Here is a 17,720-nt window from a genome sequence, read left to right as displayed (position 1 = left end):
TGGACTCCTTCACGTACCTGATCAAGGGGCCCCGATGATCTCGTGATTTCTTCACTGTCTGATTTTGATCCTCCTTCTCTGTCGTCTATAACCAAGTCGATGGGCATCTTCCCCTTCAAACAGCTGATGTACCGATGACAGAAATTGTCACAAAGTTCATGTACCTATAGATGCAAATGGAAATAAAAATCACAAAGGGTCATCACAGCGAGTTGACAAGTGCATCCAGAACTCCTATTGACATGGAAAACCTGTCCCAAAGGCCTTCTCTGATAGCTATCAGAATGGGAAATAACTTTACTCCCTCTCAAAATAGAGATATCGCAGAAAATTGACACTGACAAGACGACTCACGGGCTACACCGTATTCAACACCCGTGTTAAATTCATCTGCTCCCGGGGTTGTGGCCATTAGAGAGATGACCTGCTTGACTGACATTTAAGGTAAACTGTTTAATTTCGTCTAGTTATTTCATTACCACCTCTTTACACGGGAATAATACGGTGGATGACATTCGGTGGCGAGGGGAGAATTCTTCATTTATGGTTGAATGCCTAAAATCTCGCGTTATCTCAGCACACGCATAACCCTAGAGGCTCATGCAAATATCAGGACACTCGGAGCCAGTGGTTATTGTGTGTAGTATTCAATACCGTAAAGCTATATGGTTAGGCGATAAATCACTTGATAGGCTCGGAAACAGGTGTTGAGAAAATTCCTCCAAAGTGTATTGCTGATAACAGATAAGCGCGAGAACGTGCCATCAACGTCATATTAGAAAGGATCAAAACACAACAAGCGGAGAAACGCTGAAATTCCTGCTCTGAAATATCTGTGGCCTCGGAAGCATTGTAATTAAACTCGGAGGAGAAATAGGCAGCGTGATTGATTTTGACACTAATTACAACAGACCAGGAAAAATACATTTATGCAGATGAGGCCCATAGGTTTGAAGAGAGGACCGGCCAGTTGGGCTAAACTTTGATTACCTTTTCGAGCTCCAAAAGATGAAACCGTAAAACTTGAATGGCTTGTATCATCTGGGGAAAATGAACAAATGAAGAAAAGGGGGTTCGCGTTAAAGGTGACGAAATTAACAAACGATAGTTTCACAATTAAGACGTTTAGGATCATTTACGATTTGAGATTAGCCACCATAGGCGATGCACTGCAATTAAATCAGATTATACTTCATTTATGAATACATTATCACTTTAATCCGTGTTTTAATGAGAGGGACGTGTGTCCTCCATCAACATAAGAATTAAAAAAAATAATCCATAATGATTAGCAATGCTATCAAGAAATCAACAGAACATTTTTTATAAAAGTTTTACATTAAAACACTTGCATGCAAATAGAAAATTATAATAATAATAATAATAATAATAATAATAATAATAATAATTGGCACTCACCAAATTATCCAGCTCAGGATTTGATGAAAATAGCGGCTTTTCTGCTCGAATCTGAGACGATATGCATGTGAATAATTTACAATTGTGAGATAAAAAATACGTTCATTTTTTTTTACGCAAATTAATCATCACATATGTATAAAGTATTATCATAGCATGGTGTACCTAAAGTATAGCCTACGGTACATCAACTAAAACACGCAAAAACTTTTTTTGTGCAATAAACCAGTTTCTGACCTGTTTTGCAAACACTGCTATATCTTCATTGAAAGACTCTGATGAACACACATCGCCCCCAGCCACACCGGGCTCTCTAGGTGTGCAAGTGGCTAATTCACATTTCTCAAAAATCAGTGCTAGAAGTGGGAACAGGGGGTGCCTGGAATAAAAGCACAGAGGTCAAGCTCTGGATTAGCACAGGACATTTTATAACAGTTCACAACTTGTGTAAGAACGCAGAGAAGTATCTTGTTTTAGAGAAGTATATTAAACTAACTAGCAAATCTAGCGCCACGATAATATATAAAGTGCTCGAACGTAGGCTACGTTGTTCGTGTCGATTATTATCCTGCGACTTGCACTATAACGAGATTGTGCATAATACTGTGTCAAATCACATGTAAATTGGATTCCAGCAGTCGATATAAACAGTGGAGTACAGGGTTAGAGCACCTAAAATGCTCGCGTTGAGTCTAGGCCAAGCATGCAATTTAATGGTTCAAATAGTTGGCCTATATCTTGAGTAAATGTTTAGGGACGTATCTAATCCATAATGAATGAGAGGAAATTCTATAGCGTGTTACTATTTCGAACGGCAACAACATTTATACACAGCACTGTGACGAGAACTCAATGCGAAAGCAGCTTTTGTATTCTAGACGCATTTGGAGTTACTCCGCACATCCATAGTTTTGCACAGAACATGTGGGGAAAAATCCTTTATGTTTTTTTTTTTTTTTAAGAGTGACCATCGTATGGGGAATACATCTGTCCAACATATCTATTTTATCCATTTAACAAACAAGTTGGCCTGATGTTAACAATTAAAAAGTTAAAATGGAAACGGAAAAAAAGCGTTTTTTTTTTTTTTTTTACAGTATGTGTAGCCTACTTACAGTGTACTTGCCTAAAAAAGTACTGGGTAACATAAGGTAACTACATGGTTAGTACTTAGTTATTATTACCCAGTTATTATTAAGTACATAGTATGTACACGACTGTAAAATAAAGTGCTACCCGATTTTTTTAATGCAATATTTATCGACTTAAATATTGACGTTTAAAACTAAATATTAGTAAGACATTTAAACAACAACAACAACAACAATGTAAAATAATCAGTAAAACATGGTTTTAAAAGGATGCATTAATCACAAAGAGGAGAGGGGGGCGACTTTTGGAAACAAAAACTAAACATTCATGGCGCCTCAAGTTCTCACTGTTTTACAGAAACTATTACGGCAAAGTTCATCATAAAATATAAGTCTTGGCTATCTACACGTACCCGTAAATGGAGTCTTTATCTCTTTTTAGAGCGTCATTGACGGATGAGCCCATGCTGGGCGGCATGGCGTTGGCGTGGGCTGTGTGCGGGTACTGGTGGGAGTGGAGCTGGGGCCCGTGATTCAGGTGAACAGCCTGCATGGATCTGGCAGCGTGCGGGTCCCCGTACATCGTGCTCGGGATTCCTACTCCGTCCATCCCATAGTGGGGTATATCTTCGTACTGCACACACACGAAGGGCAACATTCCCATGTTGTCACTCTCACAGAATGCATAAATAGAACAAAAACTACACTAAAAGAAAATATAAATGGCAGCTACATCGGATGTTCTCGGACTAAAAAAATAAATATGGCTTTTGTTGTGCTATTACAAAGTAATTAAATATATCAACTGTACATGCACTATCCCGTGCATGCGCACAAAAATGCCATTTATTGCACACATAAAAACGATCTTGTGCTTTTTAATAAACAGACAGACTTAGAATGTAGCGTCGGACACATTCACATGAAGTATTGAGCTACAGCTTAATTGAGATCATCACAAAAATATCACACGACTGTGCTACTTTTGATGTGCATTTTTATTTTCACAAGTGCAACTTGCATGTAATAACGTGTGTATGCCTATTATATTGTTGTCAAACTAAATGCTTGATATGCCAGTTCAAATATTAACACTATTAAGATTAGTCTGATTAAACACACATTAGCATTGTCGATTCGTGCCTTCCAGTTAAATGTAATATTTGATTAGTTTATTTAAAATAACCAATCACTGATAATTCATCGTGATTCTTATAAGTTTCAAGATATTGTTATGATGAGAACATGACACATTTGAATTGGAAATCTACAGAGGTGTAAGCAGGACAGCAGGGAGCTGTTGTAGCTCCACCATCAAAAGCAAAAGGTCGGAGGGTTGCGATGAAATCTACTTTGTGATTGTTTACATTTGATTACAAATGCAAAGGAAAAAGTGGCCAAGCAGCAAATGTCAACTTTACAAGTTCAAGCGCACAACTGTTTCATTGTGCATGCTATTTGAAAGTGACTATATAGAATATAGAGAAAAATATGATTTTTGCTCCCTGTCAATATTCTTGCAGTGTATTATCACAGCATGTATTAGTTATGAAAGTTGAAAAGCTTTACATAAGAGATACCTAAACAAGTGCAGTACGTAAAAGTAGCATAGTTTTGGAAATGAGGAATTGTTCCCTGTCGTTTTCCCTAAATTGTTTCAGTGTCCCAAAAGAGACATGCACGCAAGTGAGCGATGTCAAAAAAAAAAAAAAACACTGGCAGGCAAAAGAAGAGAAAGTTTGACTGCGAGACTGTCATCGGCCACGTTTCAGTATTTCCAACTGCTTTCAACAATACGACTCGAGGAAACTTTTCGGGATACGTACCCTCTGCGCCATCGCCCTCCACGCTCCCTCGTCTTCCTTTAATCAAAAATATATCCCCTATGAGGCCAGGGTGAATAGGAAAGAACAACGCAAATTCCAAATGCGGGATATGTTGTTTCCCCCCCCAAACAAAAATCCAAACGCCTCTTTCAAGCGAGCGATGAAGCCAGTCCTTCACCACAAGTTCAGCCAGGCGCGTTCGCCGATAAGTCCCGTTCGCTTTCTTTCCCCTGGACAGCGACAAGGATCGAGCAAAATCTTCTTTTCCAAAGCAGCGTGAAAATAGCCCGTCAAACAAAACTAGCGCATCTCATGGCTTTTTGCCACTCCGGCTGTCAATCAATCAAACGCGAGCTTGTCAAAGTGCTGAATGAATGATGATCCTCTGCGCGCTTCCACTGGTTAGCACCCCTAACGAGAATACTACTCAAATGCACAAAAAATGAAGCTCTCTCTCGTTTCTTTGATCACTCTCGGCTCCTGAGTTGATTTTTTATGCAATAGCTTCTAAATGAGATCAAGAGGAGGTGGGCTGATAATTCTGGCTTAGTTTTTCTTAAAGGAGCCACGATCGAAGCTGCGAGCTGCCTTTCCCCGTTTGTGTACAATGAGTGTGTGTTGAACGCGGCTCAGCAGCTGAATCTGGACCAGACTGCTGAAACCCGGAAGTAGTGGTGGCCATAACAGGTCGCGTCTTGCACAATGCGATGGGCCACATCAAGTTCCAGCCAAAGCAGGGGGGTGGATTGTGTGGGACGCAGAAAAGCGCAGACCACTACCACGATTCAACACGAGCCGAGGTATAACGCGTAGAGACCGCGTTGCGTCCCGAGACGGCACTGCGTTCTCAAGTCGTTTAGGCGTTTACATCAAATATGAACATTAGAGGAGCGTGGGCTCTTTTACATCAGGTCACAGACCTGCTTATGTTCATTGTCTGTTATGTTTTTAGAATCCGAGAGGGAGAATGCTATTTACAACATGGGAGAAACTTGAACACCCTGTTTGAGCTGCGTAATGAAGTTTACCGCGCTATTACGCGGGAGCCTATAGAAATGTGCGGCATGGATAATACGAAATATCAGGATTTTTTTGGAACCATATGCCTATTTACTTTGCATTTCACACAAACATCATTATTCAGAAACAGCATATGCTGCACTTCGGCAGTGCTGTGCGCGCTCTGAGCCAAAACACCCCCGCCGTTTGTGAATGGGCTCATCCACTTACTGTAGGATCTTAGGAGTTTGGTGCAGTGTCCAATGAAAGCGTGCTACAGTGAATCAAGTCGTCTATTGGTTCAAAGAATGATCAATCATTAATTTATCGCTCGATATGCTTCCATAAATGAAGAAAGGGTGGAATGAAAATACTGTAATCTGGAGGGAAAAAGTAGTCTTGGTATTCTGTTTTGTTGCTCTCTCTCTCTTTCTCTCCCACATAGTCTCCTTCTCTCACCCATTCAGACACACATAATACTCGAAGACAAGATTTTCATCATTTTTAATCTAAATGTTTTATTTATTGAGCTATTTTTGTCATTTGCAGTACCATCATATTTCTATATCGTTCAAAGTTGTGGATATAATTTAGGCATTCCAGTGTCAGTCTGTGCAGTGATGTGCAAGATATTCCCTTTTGCTTAAACAGTTTGGAGAGGTGGTTTGTGTTCTGGTCAATTTAAAATGCACCCCCCCCCCCTAAATAAAGGAATCTCTTTGTTATTATAAATAATACATCGTCCATAAAATGCTCCAATGAAAGCCGAATAAGCGGCTTTAAACATACACCGACTGATGTAGGCTGAAGTGCACCATTGTGGGCAATACAACTGACCCGGTGACAAGGTGTATGAAGTTTGTCTGAGGAGCATCTGTCATCGATCAGAAGCGATTAATGCAAGGAACAGTGTCTTATCAGCTGCCGTGAGCATCACACAACCCTCGCTTCCCGCGGAAGAGCGGCGGTAGGATCCGCCGCGCGCATTCACAGGCATGAAATTACTATCAAATCCCCAAAGCGCTCGGCAAACGAAGGGTGCGCGCCGCGCGGGTGCGGGATCTGACGAGGACTTAAACACAAATGAGAGGATTCGTGAAGCAAATGTAACAGATATACGACTAACCCAACGCCGTACGACAGATAAACACGCACGCGTTAATTGGTAAGTGCCTATTGTCTTTTCCAAGTCTACAATAAAGTTTATCTAAAATAATGCTATAGTTTAAAAACAAATCTTATAATTCCAGTACTATAGATGTAACGCATTTATATATGCCGGAGTCAACTCGTTTGTTTTATTGATGTTTGTAATCTTAACATTAGTTTTGTGTTTGTCTCAATTATGTGAGAAGCAAACGGGACGACATGAAAGCTGTACTTACCCAAACGCTTAACTGCTGTCACAGTACCAGAATAGCATTATAAAGTAATTAAGTTCCTTCAATTAGCATCTATAAAAGGACGCTAAAGAGCACAATGAGGGCATGGACTTTCACTGTTTAGGTTGCCTTTTAGTGAGGGTCAGCAGATTGCAGCACGCATCACTGACTCCATGCCATCGTTTCGGATAATTTGGGCTTAGAAAGAGATGTGAATCGTTCCGCGTAAAACGTTTCAAAATAAAGTTGAGGAAACTGATTATCACATGGAAAAGCATTTGTACAACAATAGGGTCGAGTGTGATTCAAAGTCCTCATTTGGGCTTAATTCATAGGTTTAATTTAAAAATATGGCAACACTTTATTTTCCAGTGTCCTTGTTACGCGTTACATTACTATAGTAATAACTAAATTACATGCAACTGACCCTAAACCATTACATTTAGTTCATTAACATTACTCAGAACTTAAATGTATAATTAGACATTAACAAGGACACTTTAATAAAGCATGATATATACAAATATAGGAGCACGTGTACCAAGTTGCCTGTAATACACACATATGAAGTAGCTATACCATAAATAGATCTATTTTTAAAAACAAGGAGCTTTTAAACAATTCGGCAGTTCCATCTAGCAGATTTGAGTCACTCTTGAAAACTAGAACGTGTTGGAACGCGTGTGGATGTTTATTACAAACACACACAAAAAAAGTTCCCATTCCACCTCAATATTTGTTATTCATTTGAATCTTTCTCCATTGAAAGCAACATGCCGCTGTGGTTCAGAAGTCAAACGGAGGTCATCCTTTATATCCCCCCGCAGCGATCTGCGACCAGGGGCCAGTCAGCAGTGAACCCTGCCTTCTCCACTGCTGACAACTGCCTGGGACTTACAAGACTGTCGGGAATGGGTAAGACGCACTGGGATAAAACAGCAGGCTACTAACTTTTATTTTTATTTTTTTTAAATCTTGCCACTGCCTGGGTATAATGCTCTTACAGCGTGTTTCAAGTGCTTGTCAAATGTTGAAATGTTTGAATATTCAAATAATCGTTTATGCGTTTCCTTGTCCAAGCGCTCGACGGAGACGTTTTAGACAAGCTACAATAATAAGATAATAATTATTTACTAATATGGGGGGAAATAAATGCGTGCACGGTAAGGCTGTACAACTAAACAAAAACTTTGGGCTCTTTTGATGGTTCATACATTTTCCAGGCCACCTGAATGAACGTGCACTGCGTCCAGGAATTTAAGTACAAATACTCGGAGTAAGGAAAACAATGGTTAAAATATTTTTTATTCTACAGGTGCAGTTTAAACGACTGGATTTGGATGAGATTACTTACGATTTATTAGTTGGAAACATTGAAAAGAACGCGCTATTTTGACAGTGAGCATTTGTTTATTGTATGTTTATGAACAGGCCTAATTATACGTTATAAATCAGTGTGTTTTGATTTTATTTCGATTTGTGATTTAATTTTAGCCTACGTTGTTGTTTTATTCAGTTTGGTCTTATTTCATTTGCAAAACCTTCTTAATTGAGAAACGTACTGCAGGCCAATTGGATTTGCAATAATGTAAACTACTACACAAGATCCAGAAGAAAAACATATTTTTCATATGCAAAGGCTCGCAGTGGCCTGTATGCTTGATCATGTGCGCCTTCTACTGGAAACATACAGAATTTTCTTTCTTTGTTTCTTAATGAGAGACGGAATGACTTTTCTGACATGCACAAAAACAGGAGAATTGCCGTCGCTTTAATCTTAGATCATTGTTATAATACTAATTCTTAGTTTATTAATGATTATAACCAAATATGACAATTTAGGAGAATGCGTGAATAATTTAAAACTGCTTGACAAAGTTTGATGACGGACCATTGTGACAGATCCGTCAAAGGTTAAAATCTGGTATTCAGTTTACGCTCAGTCTTTATTATTTTATGTTTATCCCTCTATTACTAAAAAAAATCTGCATTGTTTATCGCATGATATGATACTGATGTAGCCCTTTGGACATTTTTGTTACAAACAACGGTAATGACAAAACTTCAGAAATGTCACACTTCGCCTGCGTTCACGCGCTATTAATTAGCTAACAAAATTAATTGCATGTTTATTTCTTACGTTTTTTGGCTGTAAATCTTTTTTTTCCCCCGTAACTGACAAACACCAATTAGGACTAAGTAAAACAAGAACAGCAATATGAAAATTATAAGTCTAAATAAATAAAAGATAAATATGCAGGTATTTATAATAGCTACTTTTCATCTACGCACGTCTGTCAAAAAATAATAATAATGAAAAACTAAACAACAGAAGGGTCAACAGCACTTCGCAAATTATACGACAGCGTTTACTTTCTTACCTTAAAGTTTGAAATATTATAATCAGTTTTATCGATTATTATCGGATTGTACAATATGATGCAGTTTGCAGTAAGATCAATAGGTGGAAAAGCTTAAAGAAAATCACTTGTGAGATATTATGAAGTTTGTATTGTTGAATTGAATTGTTTTGTTGAAAATTACTATCAATGAAACTAACACTGTACATGTCTGAAAATGAGATTTCTATTAAAACAACACACACATACTGCACTTGAATTTGTGTTTTTATTGTGAACATCAAGTTTTCACATGAGTTCTGAATGTGTCAGCTTTGCCTGTTGACACAGTTGGGATCGGAAAATACCGTGTCTGAGTCTCTGAGAGCGCGGTGTGCTCTATCCCACCCTTTCTCTTGGTCTATCAGCTATAAGTGCCAAAACATTTGTCACTTGAGTTATTATTTCAGGTGTGCTAATGGGCTCAGAGCCACGAGAGAGGAGGAGGAGAAGGTGGGAGAGAGAGAGAGAGAGAGAGAGAGAGAGAGGAGAAAGGAGGTGGGGGGGTTTGATTAGTGTGATTTCATTTGACCGGAGCTTAGCCACAGGCTGGCAGAGCCCAGAGGTGAAAAGAGTAGGCCGCTGCCCTCAATGAGAGATAGCGACAAGGGGAGAAAAGAGAACGGGAGAGGACGACCGAGGGTTTGTGACGCCTGAGCCAATCACAAAGTGCAGGGATGAGTCTCACACCTCCGGAGGAGGCTGTGAATTGATCAGCACCTTTGAGAGAAAGAGAGAAGAGGGAAAAAAGGAGGGGTGACGGCAAAAGAGTGCTTTAGCGGAGGACGTGTGAAGACCCATATATTCGCGCAAGGACACAGGGAGAGAGCCGGGCCTGGGCGCCGAGTACCGGCACACTAATGAGCTCTTCAGCGGCGCTCTGTCCGTACACGCGACGTCTTAATATCAAGACCATCCTTGAGGGCCGGGCCAGTGCGCTTCATGTACACCGTCACATCCGCCTCCTCACATTCAGAAGTTATATGACACTTTTTTTTGGATGTACTGTACAATCCCACTAATGCCAACTAAGGTAATAGCCTACATGAGTATGGACTGTAAATCCGGTACCCTAAAAATAAGTTTCATTTGTCAAAAATATTATCAACATGACTCCTGAGGGTGGTTTGAGATAGAAATAGCTCTTCAAAAACCTTGCTTGCCGAGCAAGTTAATTTAATACATATTAAAATCTTTACATCCTTTACAGCCAGTAGCCTTTCTTTTACATCATGCTTCTTGATATTGCAAAGCAGGTAGTATTAAGAAGTCCTCGCCTGAGAGTGCAAGATGAGTCATCAGTATTTTTGGTCTGTTTTTATTCATTTAATTACACTAGCATAAAGTTTATCCCAATGTTAACGGACATGGAATAAAAGGTATACAGCTGCAATTTTGGTATATATATATATATATATTAGTGCTGTCAAATCGACTAATTGCGATTAATCACATACAACATAAACGATTGTGTTTACTTAATATATGTGTGTGTAGGCTACTGTGTATAATTATTTTTATATATAAATACGCATGTGTGCATCATTGTTTATATTTTATAAAATATTTATATTATAAAGTATACACATGCAAAAATTCTTTAATATACACATTAATGAGCATATTTATATATACATAATTATATACACACATATATCATAAACACAAACTTTTATTTTGGATGCGATTAATCACGATTATTCAATTTGACAGCACTTTTAATATTATACAATACAATACTACAACAAGGTTGATTAAGTATTAAGGGAAGGGTTATTCCTCATCTGGAGAGCATTTTATTTGATTAAAATTGGACACGCCCATGAGTGCAAGATGAGTCATCAATATTTTGTGTCTTTTTTCATTTATTTTAATTATGCCTATCTGCTAAATTAAGTTAAGCACATTGGCATACAAATGATCTCAATGCTCAAAGACGTGGCATAAAAGCCAGACAACTTTTTTTTGTTTGTTGGTTAAAATGAAATGTAATATGCAATGTACTACTTCAATTTTAGATTTTTGCTTTTATTTTTTTTCCTTCTTTTTATACACAGCACTTTGGCCAACCATGGTTGTTTTAAACATGGTTTATAAATACAGTAAACTGAATTGAATTGAATACTAGGCCTACTACAAGGTTGATTGACTATTAAGGGGAGGGACATCCTCATCTGAAGAGCATTTTATTTGACCAAAATTTGGAAACACCCATTAGTGCAAGATGAGTCATCAATATTTTTAGTTTAATATTTCTATCTGCTAAGTTAATTTAAGTACATTAACATATATATAACATATGCTCTCAAAACAGATTTCAATATTTAATTTACAACTACAATTTCATTTTAATTATTAAACTAGCATATAAAGGATCTCAATGACAACAGGCATGGAATAAAAGCCATGAAACTGATTTCAATATAAAATGTACTAATACAATTTCATTTCAATAGTTAAACAAGTTTGATTGATGAGCTATAGCTGAGTTTTTTTTTTTTTTTAAGTAAGTGAAACAGAAGACCTCACCTGTGGATCAATATGAGAAAATAAGGTAGCCTTCAAGTCAACCACACACTCAATCAAGCAAATATTTCTGGAGTTGGTCATTAGCTCTTTGAAGCACTCGAGTCCCCGGTGTAAAGGAGGTTGGTGAGCGTGAGTCCCTGGGGGCCACACTCTTGCCCTGGGGTAGGCCACAATCGCTGAGGCTTCTGACCCAAACACTCCACACTTTGATTGTAGACGCTCTCGATTAACAATAGACTGAATGGGCTCTGACGCTGTGGGTCTCGCCGAGTCCCTAATGGAAACTTAAACCAGAAAGAGAGAGAGAGAGAGAGAGAGAGAGAGAGAGGTGCTCCAAAGCGATACAGGCTGCATTCAGGCAGCTCGAACATCGCTGGTCGTGTGCTGATCTGTAATCAGATTTACAGCTTATAAAAAATATCAACATAAACATCCAAAAATTATGTAATGAAATGTCATAGTACAAAACAAAATGGGTTCACCAGAGAAGGAATTCTCAGTCTCAAGGTGAGCCTCTCGTGCCACGGGAAAGCGGGACTGCGTCTGTGAACAAATGGTGTGGGAACAGGAGCGCTGAGCCGGGCCAGAGGGAATGTGGTTTACACTGAGGTGCTGCTGAGAGTGAAGTTTACACCCCGGTCACATGCAGCACCCCGTTAAATGAGTTTACAGCTCAATTCAACAAAAAACAACATCAGATAAGGTGATAACTACAACATGGTAATGCCAAAACACCCTTTAAACATATACAGGAAACTGACAGCTGAGAATTGATGTTATAGCAAGACCTTAAAGATTTACAACACTGTTCAAAAGTTATGATTTTTAATACTTCTGAAAGCTCACAAAGGCTGCAACGATTTGATCACAAGTAACAGTAATATTTTGAAATCTTTCAATTTAAAATAAAAAAAAAATTTCTTCACAAATGTATTCCTGCAAATTTTCAGCATCCTTACTCCAGTCTTCAATGTCACATGATCCTTCACAAATCCTTCTGATATGATGATTTGCTGCCCTAGAAACATTTCTTATTGTTATCAATGTTGAAATATTTGCTTCATATTTGGAGGAAACTTCAGGATTCTTTGATGAATTAAAAGTTCAAAAGAACAGGATTTATTTGTCATATAAATCTATGGTAACACTTTATTTTACAGTGTCCTTGTTACATATGTCACATGCACGTACCGTAGTAATTACAGTAAATGATGCATCATTACATGCAACTAACCCTCAAACGAAACCCTAATCCTACCCAACCCTTAACTGTAAAATCCAACAGTGATTCTAACTAACACTTTTTAGTTAACTTTACTTAATGTCTTAACTTAATTGTAAAAATCTAGTAATCTGTACTATTCACATACTATTCATTGTTTACTCAGAAAACCCAAGTTAAGATGAATTGATTAGTTTGAGTGCCATTTTGTCATTTGCCATTATGGTGATTAGTGTTCCATTTGCTTTGGAACTTGGAACATTTATATTATTAAAACTCTCTTTCTGATGCACCAATGCTTCTGACTGAATCATTTACTGTAGTTGATGATTTAGTCAGAAATTAAGGTCACCTTTTAAAATTAACCTATGTAATATTTCCCTTTATGTCGTATAATGATCGTTTACAATTTTATTGCTAACACTTACATCATAAACACCTGTGAAACTTTTAATCGGATTCATATAATCCCTCTATATTTGTAACAATATCATGCAGTTAATCATGCTTGCACACACATTTCAACATTTAGCACGCACAACACAACAATGGTAGAAATACTAAGTCCAGAGTAAATCTAAAGTAAAAGATCAAGTATTCTCTACAGTTCTTTTTTAGTTACTAGAACTCTTGTTTAAGTGAACTATACTAACAAACATTTGTTAGCACAACATACTATTCCTATTTCACTTTACTTGTTTTTGAAAGGCAATCGGTTTGCATGCTTTTTTAAGCATTAAGTCTAACTAATTCGATTTTACAGTGTATAGTAAGTACGTGTTGTTAATTAATATTACTCAGTACTTACATATATATTGTTACACTGTAACTACGACACCTAAAAATAAAGTGTAACCAAATCTTTTTAACATTCTGAATATTTGCTGTCATCACGTATCAAATAAAAAAACACCATAGATTATGTATGCTACCAGTCATCTTCAACAAGATCTTAGGTTTGCTGACGAATATCAATGGTGCCTATATATTAATTAAAACATTTAAAAAAAAAAATGAGATGGATCCGATAGTGAAAGAAAACCAGTCAACAAGTGTCTGACTGCATCCCAGGATGCACCTCGTGAAGTTAGTTGAGAGAATGTCCAGCTGAGGCACTGGCAAAAATAAGCTCAAATATGTGATAGATTTTATTTATTTTTTTGAGTGTTATAATTCTGATACTTCCAGTTGAGTTATTTGAATTAAGACTTTACTATTACTCTAAATGTGGGAAAAAGTCAAAAATAAACAATGAGTATGTGTGTCCAAACTTTTGACTGGTAGTGTATGCGATCTGACATGGTGTAAAGTAATCTGGAGAGAATGCTGGACCACTTTAAGGGGGAATGGGAAACAAAACTCCAGTTCAGGTGCAGGCCACCGGTCCGCGTCCGACTGAATTTAATTATTGATTTTCTGAAAAAGAAGCATCAGTTACCTTAGTAGTTACCTAAGCCTGCCTCTTAGGCAGAATAAAAGGAAGGTCAGGGCATGTGGAGGTCATTCTGCTTTACTAGGAAACCGTCTCAGGTTGGTAGTAATTAGGGCTAACTTTGCCATTAGCAGTAACACATGTTTAATCTTTCAATGTCACCATGAAATCAAAATTGACAGTTCCTCCTTTTTTAATTGAATATTGCAGTATTTATTATAAATGATTTATCTGTGTGTCCTCGTATGTGTCCTCGTAATCTTTAATCAAAATTATTTCCTCTCCCTCTTGCAGCGACATCTCTTCTCTGACGTCGTGTTTACTGACGCGAGGACGGGACAACCTGTCACTCACATGACATCACAACCATCCAATCAATTCCAGATGAATAAAATCAAGTCCCGGCCTACATTTGTTCTTGTTCGAGAAGCTGCTTCACTCGGATATACGTCACAATCAGGGCTTGACATTAACACCCGCTAACCTGCCAAATGCAGACGTATTTCAGCAGTGGCGTGTAATGCAGTCACTTCTACTTGCCCCTTTGGCGGGTTGAACTTTATATATAATATAGGCTATAATATACATTTTTCACATTTCATTTTCTTTTAAAAAGGCATCTGAAATAATAAACTGTGCGCAATGTAGTGTTGTCAAAAATATAAAAAATTCTATACATATCGATACTGAAATAACGCTCCCAATACTAATTTTCAGCAAAATAGATACACCATACCAGCTGCGCTTTGTCGCTCTCTCATGATCTTTCCGACAGCGAGTTACACACAAACCCGCCTCCCCTCACTCACTCCTTTCATTTGCTCAGGATGAATATTGTTGGTGTGACAGGGCTTGAAATTTGGTGTGGGATTGCGCATAATTTTACTCATTCCTGCAGATTTTGTGCTCACAACCAAAGTGTGCGCACATAAAGCCACCTCTCAGTACTAAATTGAGTTCTTTTTCACTGCTTATTGCGCTTAAACAGTCAAATACATGCAAAATAATGACAAAATGTCAGTCTTGGCGAGTATTCATGTAAACACAGTTATGGTGCGTTCACACCAGGCGCGAATGAAGCGTTAAGCGCTAGTGATTTATATGTTAAGTCAATGCAAAGGCGCAAATAGACATTCTGCGGCACAATTCGCACGAATGTAGCGGCGCGAATGACACGTTTGACACATGTAACACGTGTTTCGTGTTAATCGCGCAAGTTGAAAAAAACTAAACTTTGGTGGATATTCGCGCCGTGTTAACCAATCAGGAGCTTGCTCTAATAGTGACGTGATTAAGAGCTGAGGCAGAAATCCGAACAAAAATGGAGGACAAAATCAAACATGCTGTATGTGGATACATGTACGATACATCTTCGTATTATTATAGAAACAGGAATAATAAGGACCTTGCTTGGAAGAAAGTGAGTGAGGAGGTCGGACAATCTGGTAAGTTGTAAAAAACGCTCTTTACTCAATTTGAGCTATATATATCCATAGCAAATAAAGCGCAGCTACCCTCTCAACAAAATCCATGTCAGCCATTTTGCAACGAGACTGGAGCAGAAGCCCCTCCAATGACGTGAATTAATGTCTGTTGTGAAGTGAATTTCACGCACGAATGAAGCAAGTAAACTCAAAATGTTTAAGCGTCCAACTACGCGTGAATAGCAAGTCGCGTCTGGTGTGAATGCACAGTTAGTTATGTTTTAAGTGAACGTAAACACGCATGTGTAACAGTATAATGGATCCGTCCATCAGGTCTTAAAGTGACAGCAGCCTAATATACCTGCTGCCAAATTATGAGATGATATTAAATATCTATTTGGCGGTTTTCCCCCATGGTGTCAATGTCAAAATTGTGGCCAGTGAAAATGCTGAGTGGCTAATAACTTTGGAAAACCTGGTGATCAAAAACATTAATGTCAAGCCCTGGTCACAATAGTGAAAAAAAGACAATTGCAGACTTCTGTTTCATGATGACTTTTGGGTTTCATCTTTTTTCTGTTAAAATATTTTCTCAGCACATGCAGAGGCAACAATAAGAGTCATTTGTCAGTTTTGGTTCTATCAAAACACTGCATCTCGGTCAGCTGGACCAATGGCGTGAGTTTGAAGCAGGCTTTGTCGGTTAAACTTCGATGGTCCACTTTAGACATTGTACTAACTATATAAATTTGCAACTACATGTTAACTAACTCTCATTAGAGTACTAGTAGGGTGTAGTAGACTGTTAGGTTAGGTTTAGAGTTCAGGTTAGTATAATACGTTGATAAGTTGCAAAGTTACTTATAGTCAGTAGAATGTCTGTTGGGGAGCATTAAAATAAAGTGTTAACATATATTGAGCAGACAGTCTATTAATACTCTGAGAGTTAGTTGACATGTAGTTGCAAAGTTACTTGGTTAGTTGAATGTCTAAAGTGGGCTATCAAAATAAAGTGTTCTCGGACTGTCTGTCTGGGACTGTTCGGAAAGCTTGTTTAGAAACTGATTATCTCTGTGCAGAAATAACACACTTCACCATGAAATGATTGAATTTGTCACCTGCTACATCATTATATATATATATATATATTAAATGGGGTGTTTGCTGTATATCTATTTTACAAGCATAACTCAGACGTTAACTCTGCAAAGTCCTAAGATGCTCCTCCGACAGAAAATACATCTTCGGTTGTTTCATTTGCTGCTTCTTTCATCCAAACACCTGGCCGGGCGAATTACTTTGCGCTGGCGTCCTTGTGCCTTACTAATTGAACTGTAAACCCGTGTGCAGATCCATTCATTTTCCCCCATGGCTCCCAGCGGCTGATTTATCTCCACTGATGGCGGTGTGCATCAGCTAAAAGCAATCCTGTAAATCACAGGCCTCTCCCTCGCTGCTTTCATCACTTCATTAATTTAAGATATCATTACGGCCGCTGGTGACATAACTCTGAACAATGGTACACGCTTAAGATATTAATCTGCACGCTGCAACAAAGAGCCTCTCTGTCTCTGGCTGATTTAGCCACTGCTTATTTTACGCCGCTGATTTACATTGGTTCGGTAAGCCGTGCTGATTTGGCTTCTGTCACTGAAAGATAACAAGCTGTCAGAGTTTTACACCCCTATAGTGATTGCGTGGCTTTTACAAGAAGGTTGATATGGGCGTGAGCTAGCCGTGTCCCTCATCTGTGACTTTGTTGACATATAGATGATATTTTCCTTATTAAAAAAAGTATGCATGATACTCCACAATTTCTTCTTCTTTAGAAAAGAATTTATACAATATAATTTTAGTAATTGTTAGTAATTTTGTTTATTTTAAAATGTCTATATAGTTTTTGTTATTATTTAAACTGTATTAGTTGTAGTTTATTTAGCTGTAATTATTTTAGGGCTACAAGTTAAACTTAACAAAAATAAAAGAAAAAGAAATGT

At 38.0% G+C, this 17,720-nt stretch overlaps 1 protein-coding gene across 4 annotated transcripts in view; it reads right to left on the bottom strand.

The window, feature by feature from the left end:
• Positions 1 to 4,990, bottom strand: part of meis1b (Meis homeobox 1 b) — a 66,454-nt gene extending 61,464 nt beyond the window's left edge. For all 4 annotated transcript variants that reach the window (XR_013818449.1, XM_079842935.1, XM_079842934.1 and 1 more), the window contains exons 1-6: positions 4,337 to 4,990; positions 2,924 to 3,144; positions 1,657 to 1,798; positions 1,420 to 1,470; positions 991 to 1,041; positions 18 to 164 (exon numbers count right to left, since the gene is read on the bottom strand). Coding sequence is in view for 3 of the 4 variants with exons in the window: in XM_079842935.1 (XP_079699061.1) it covers positions 18 to 164; positions 991 to 1,041; positions 1,420 to 1,470; positions 1,657 to 1,798; positions 2,924 to 3,144; positions 4,337 to 4,348 (624 nt within the window). In the remaining variant the exon portion in view is untranslated. The remainder of the gene's footprint in view (positions 1 to 17; positions 165 to 990; positions 1,042 to 1,419; positions 1,471 to 1,656; positions 1,799 to 2,923; positions 3,145 to 4,336) is intronic.
• Between the last annotated feature and the right edge of the window lie 12,730 nt (positions 4,991 to 17,720).

This window comes from Gobio gobio, assembly GCF_949357685.1.
Source record: "Gobio gobio genome assembly, chromosome: 18".
Taxonomy (NCBI): domain Eukaryota; kingdom Metazoa; phylum Chordata; class Actinopteri; order Cypriniformes; family Gobionidae; genus Gobio; species Gobio gobio.
Note: the sequence above shows the minus strand (reverse complement) of the source record. Positions and strands in the feature narration are given on the sequence as shown.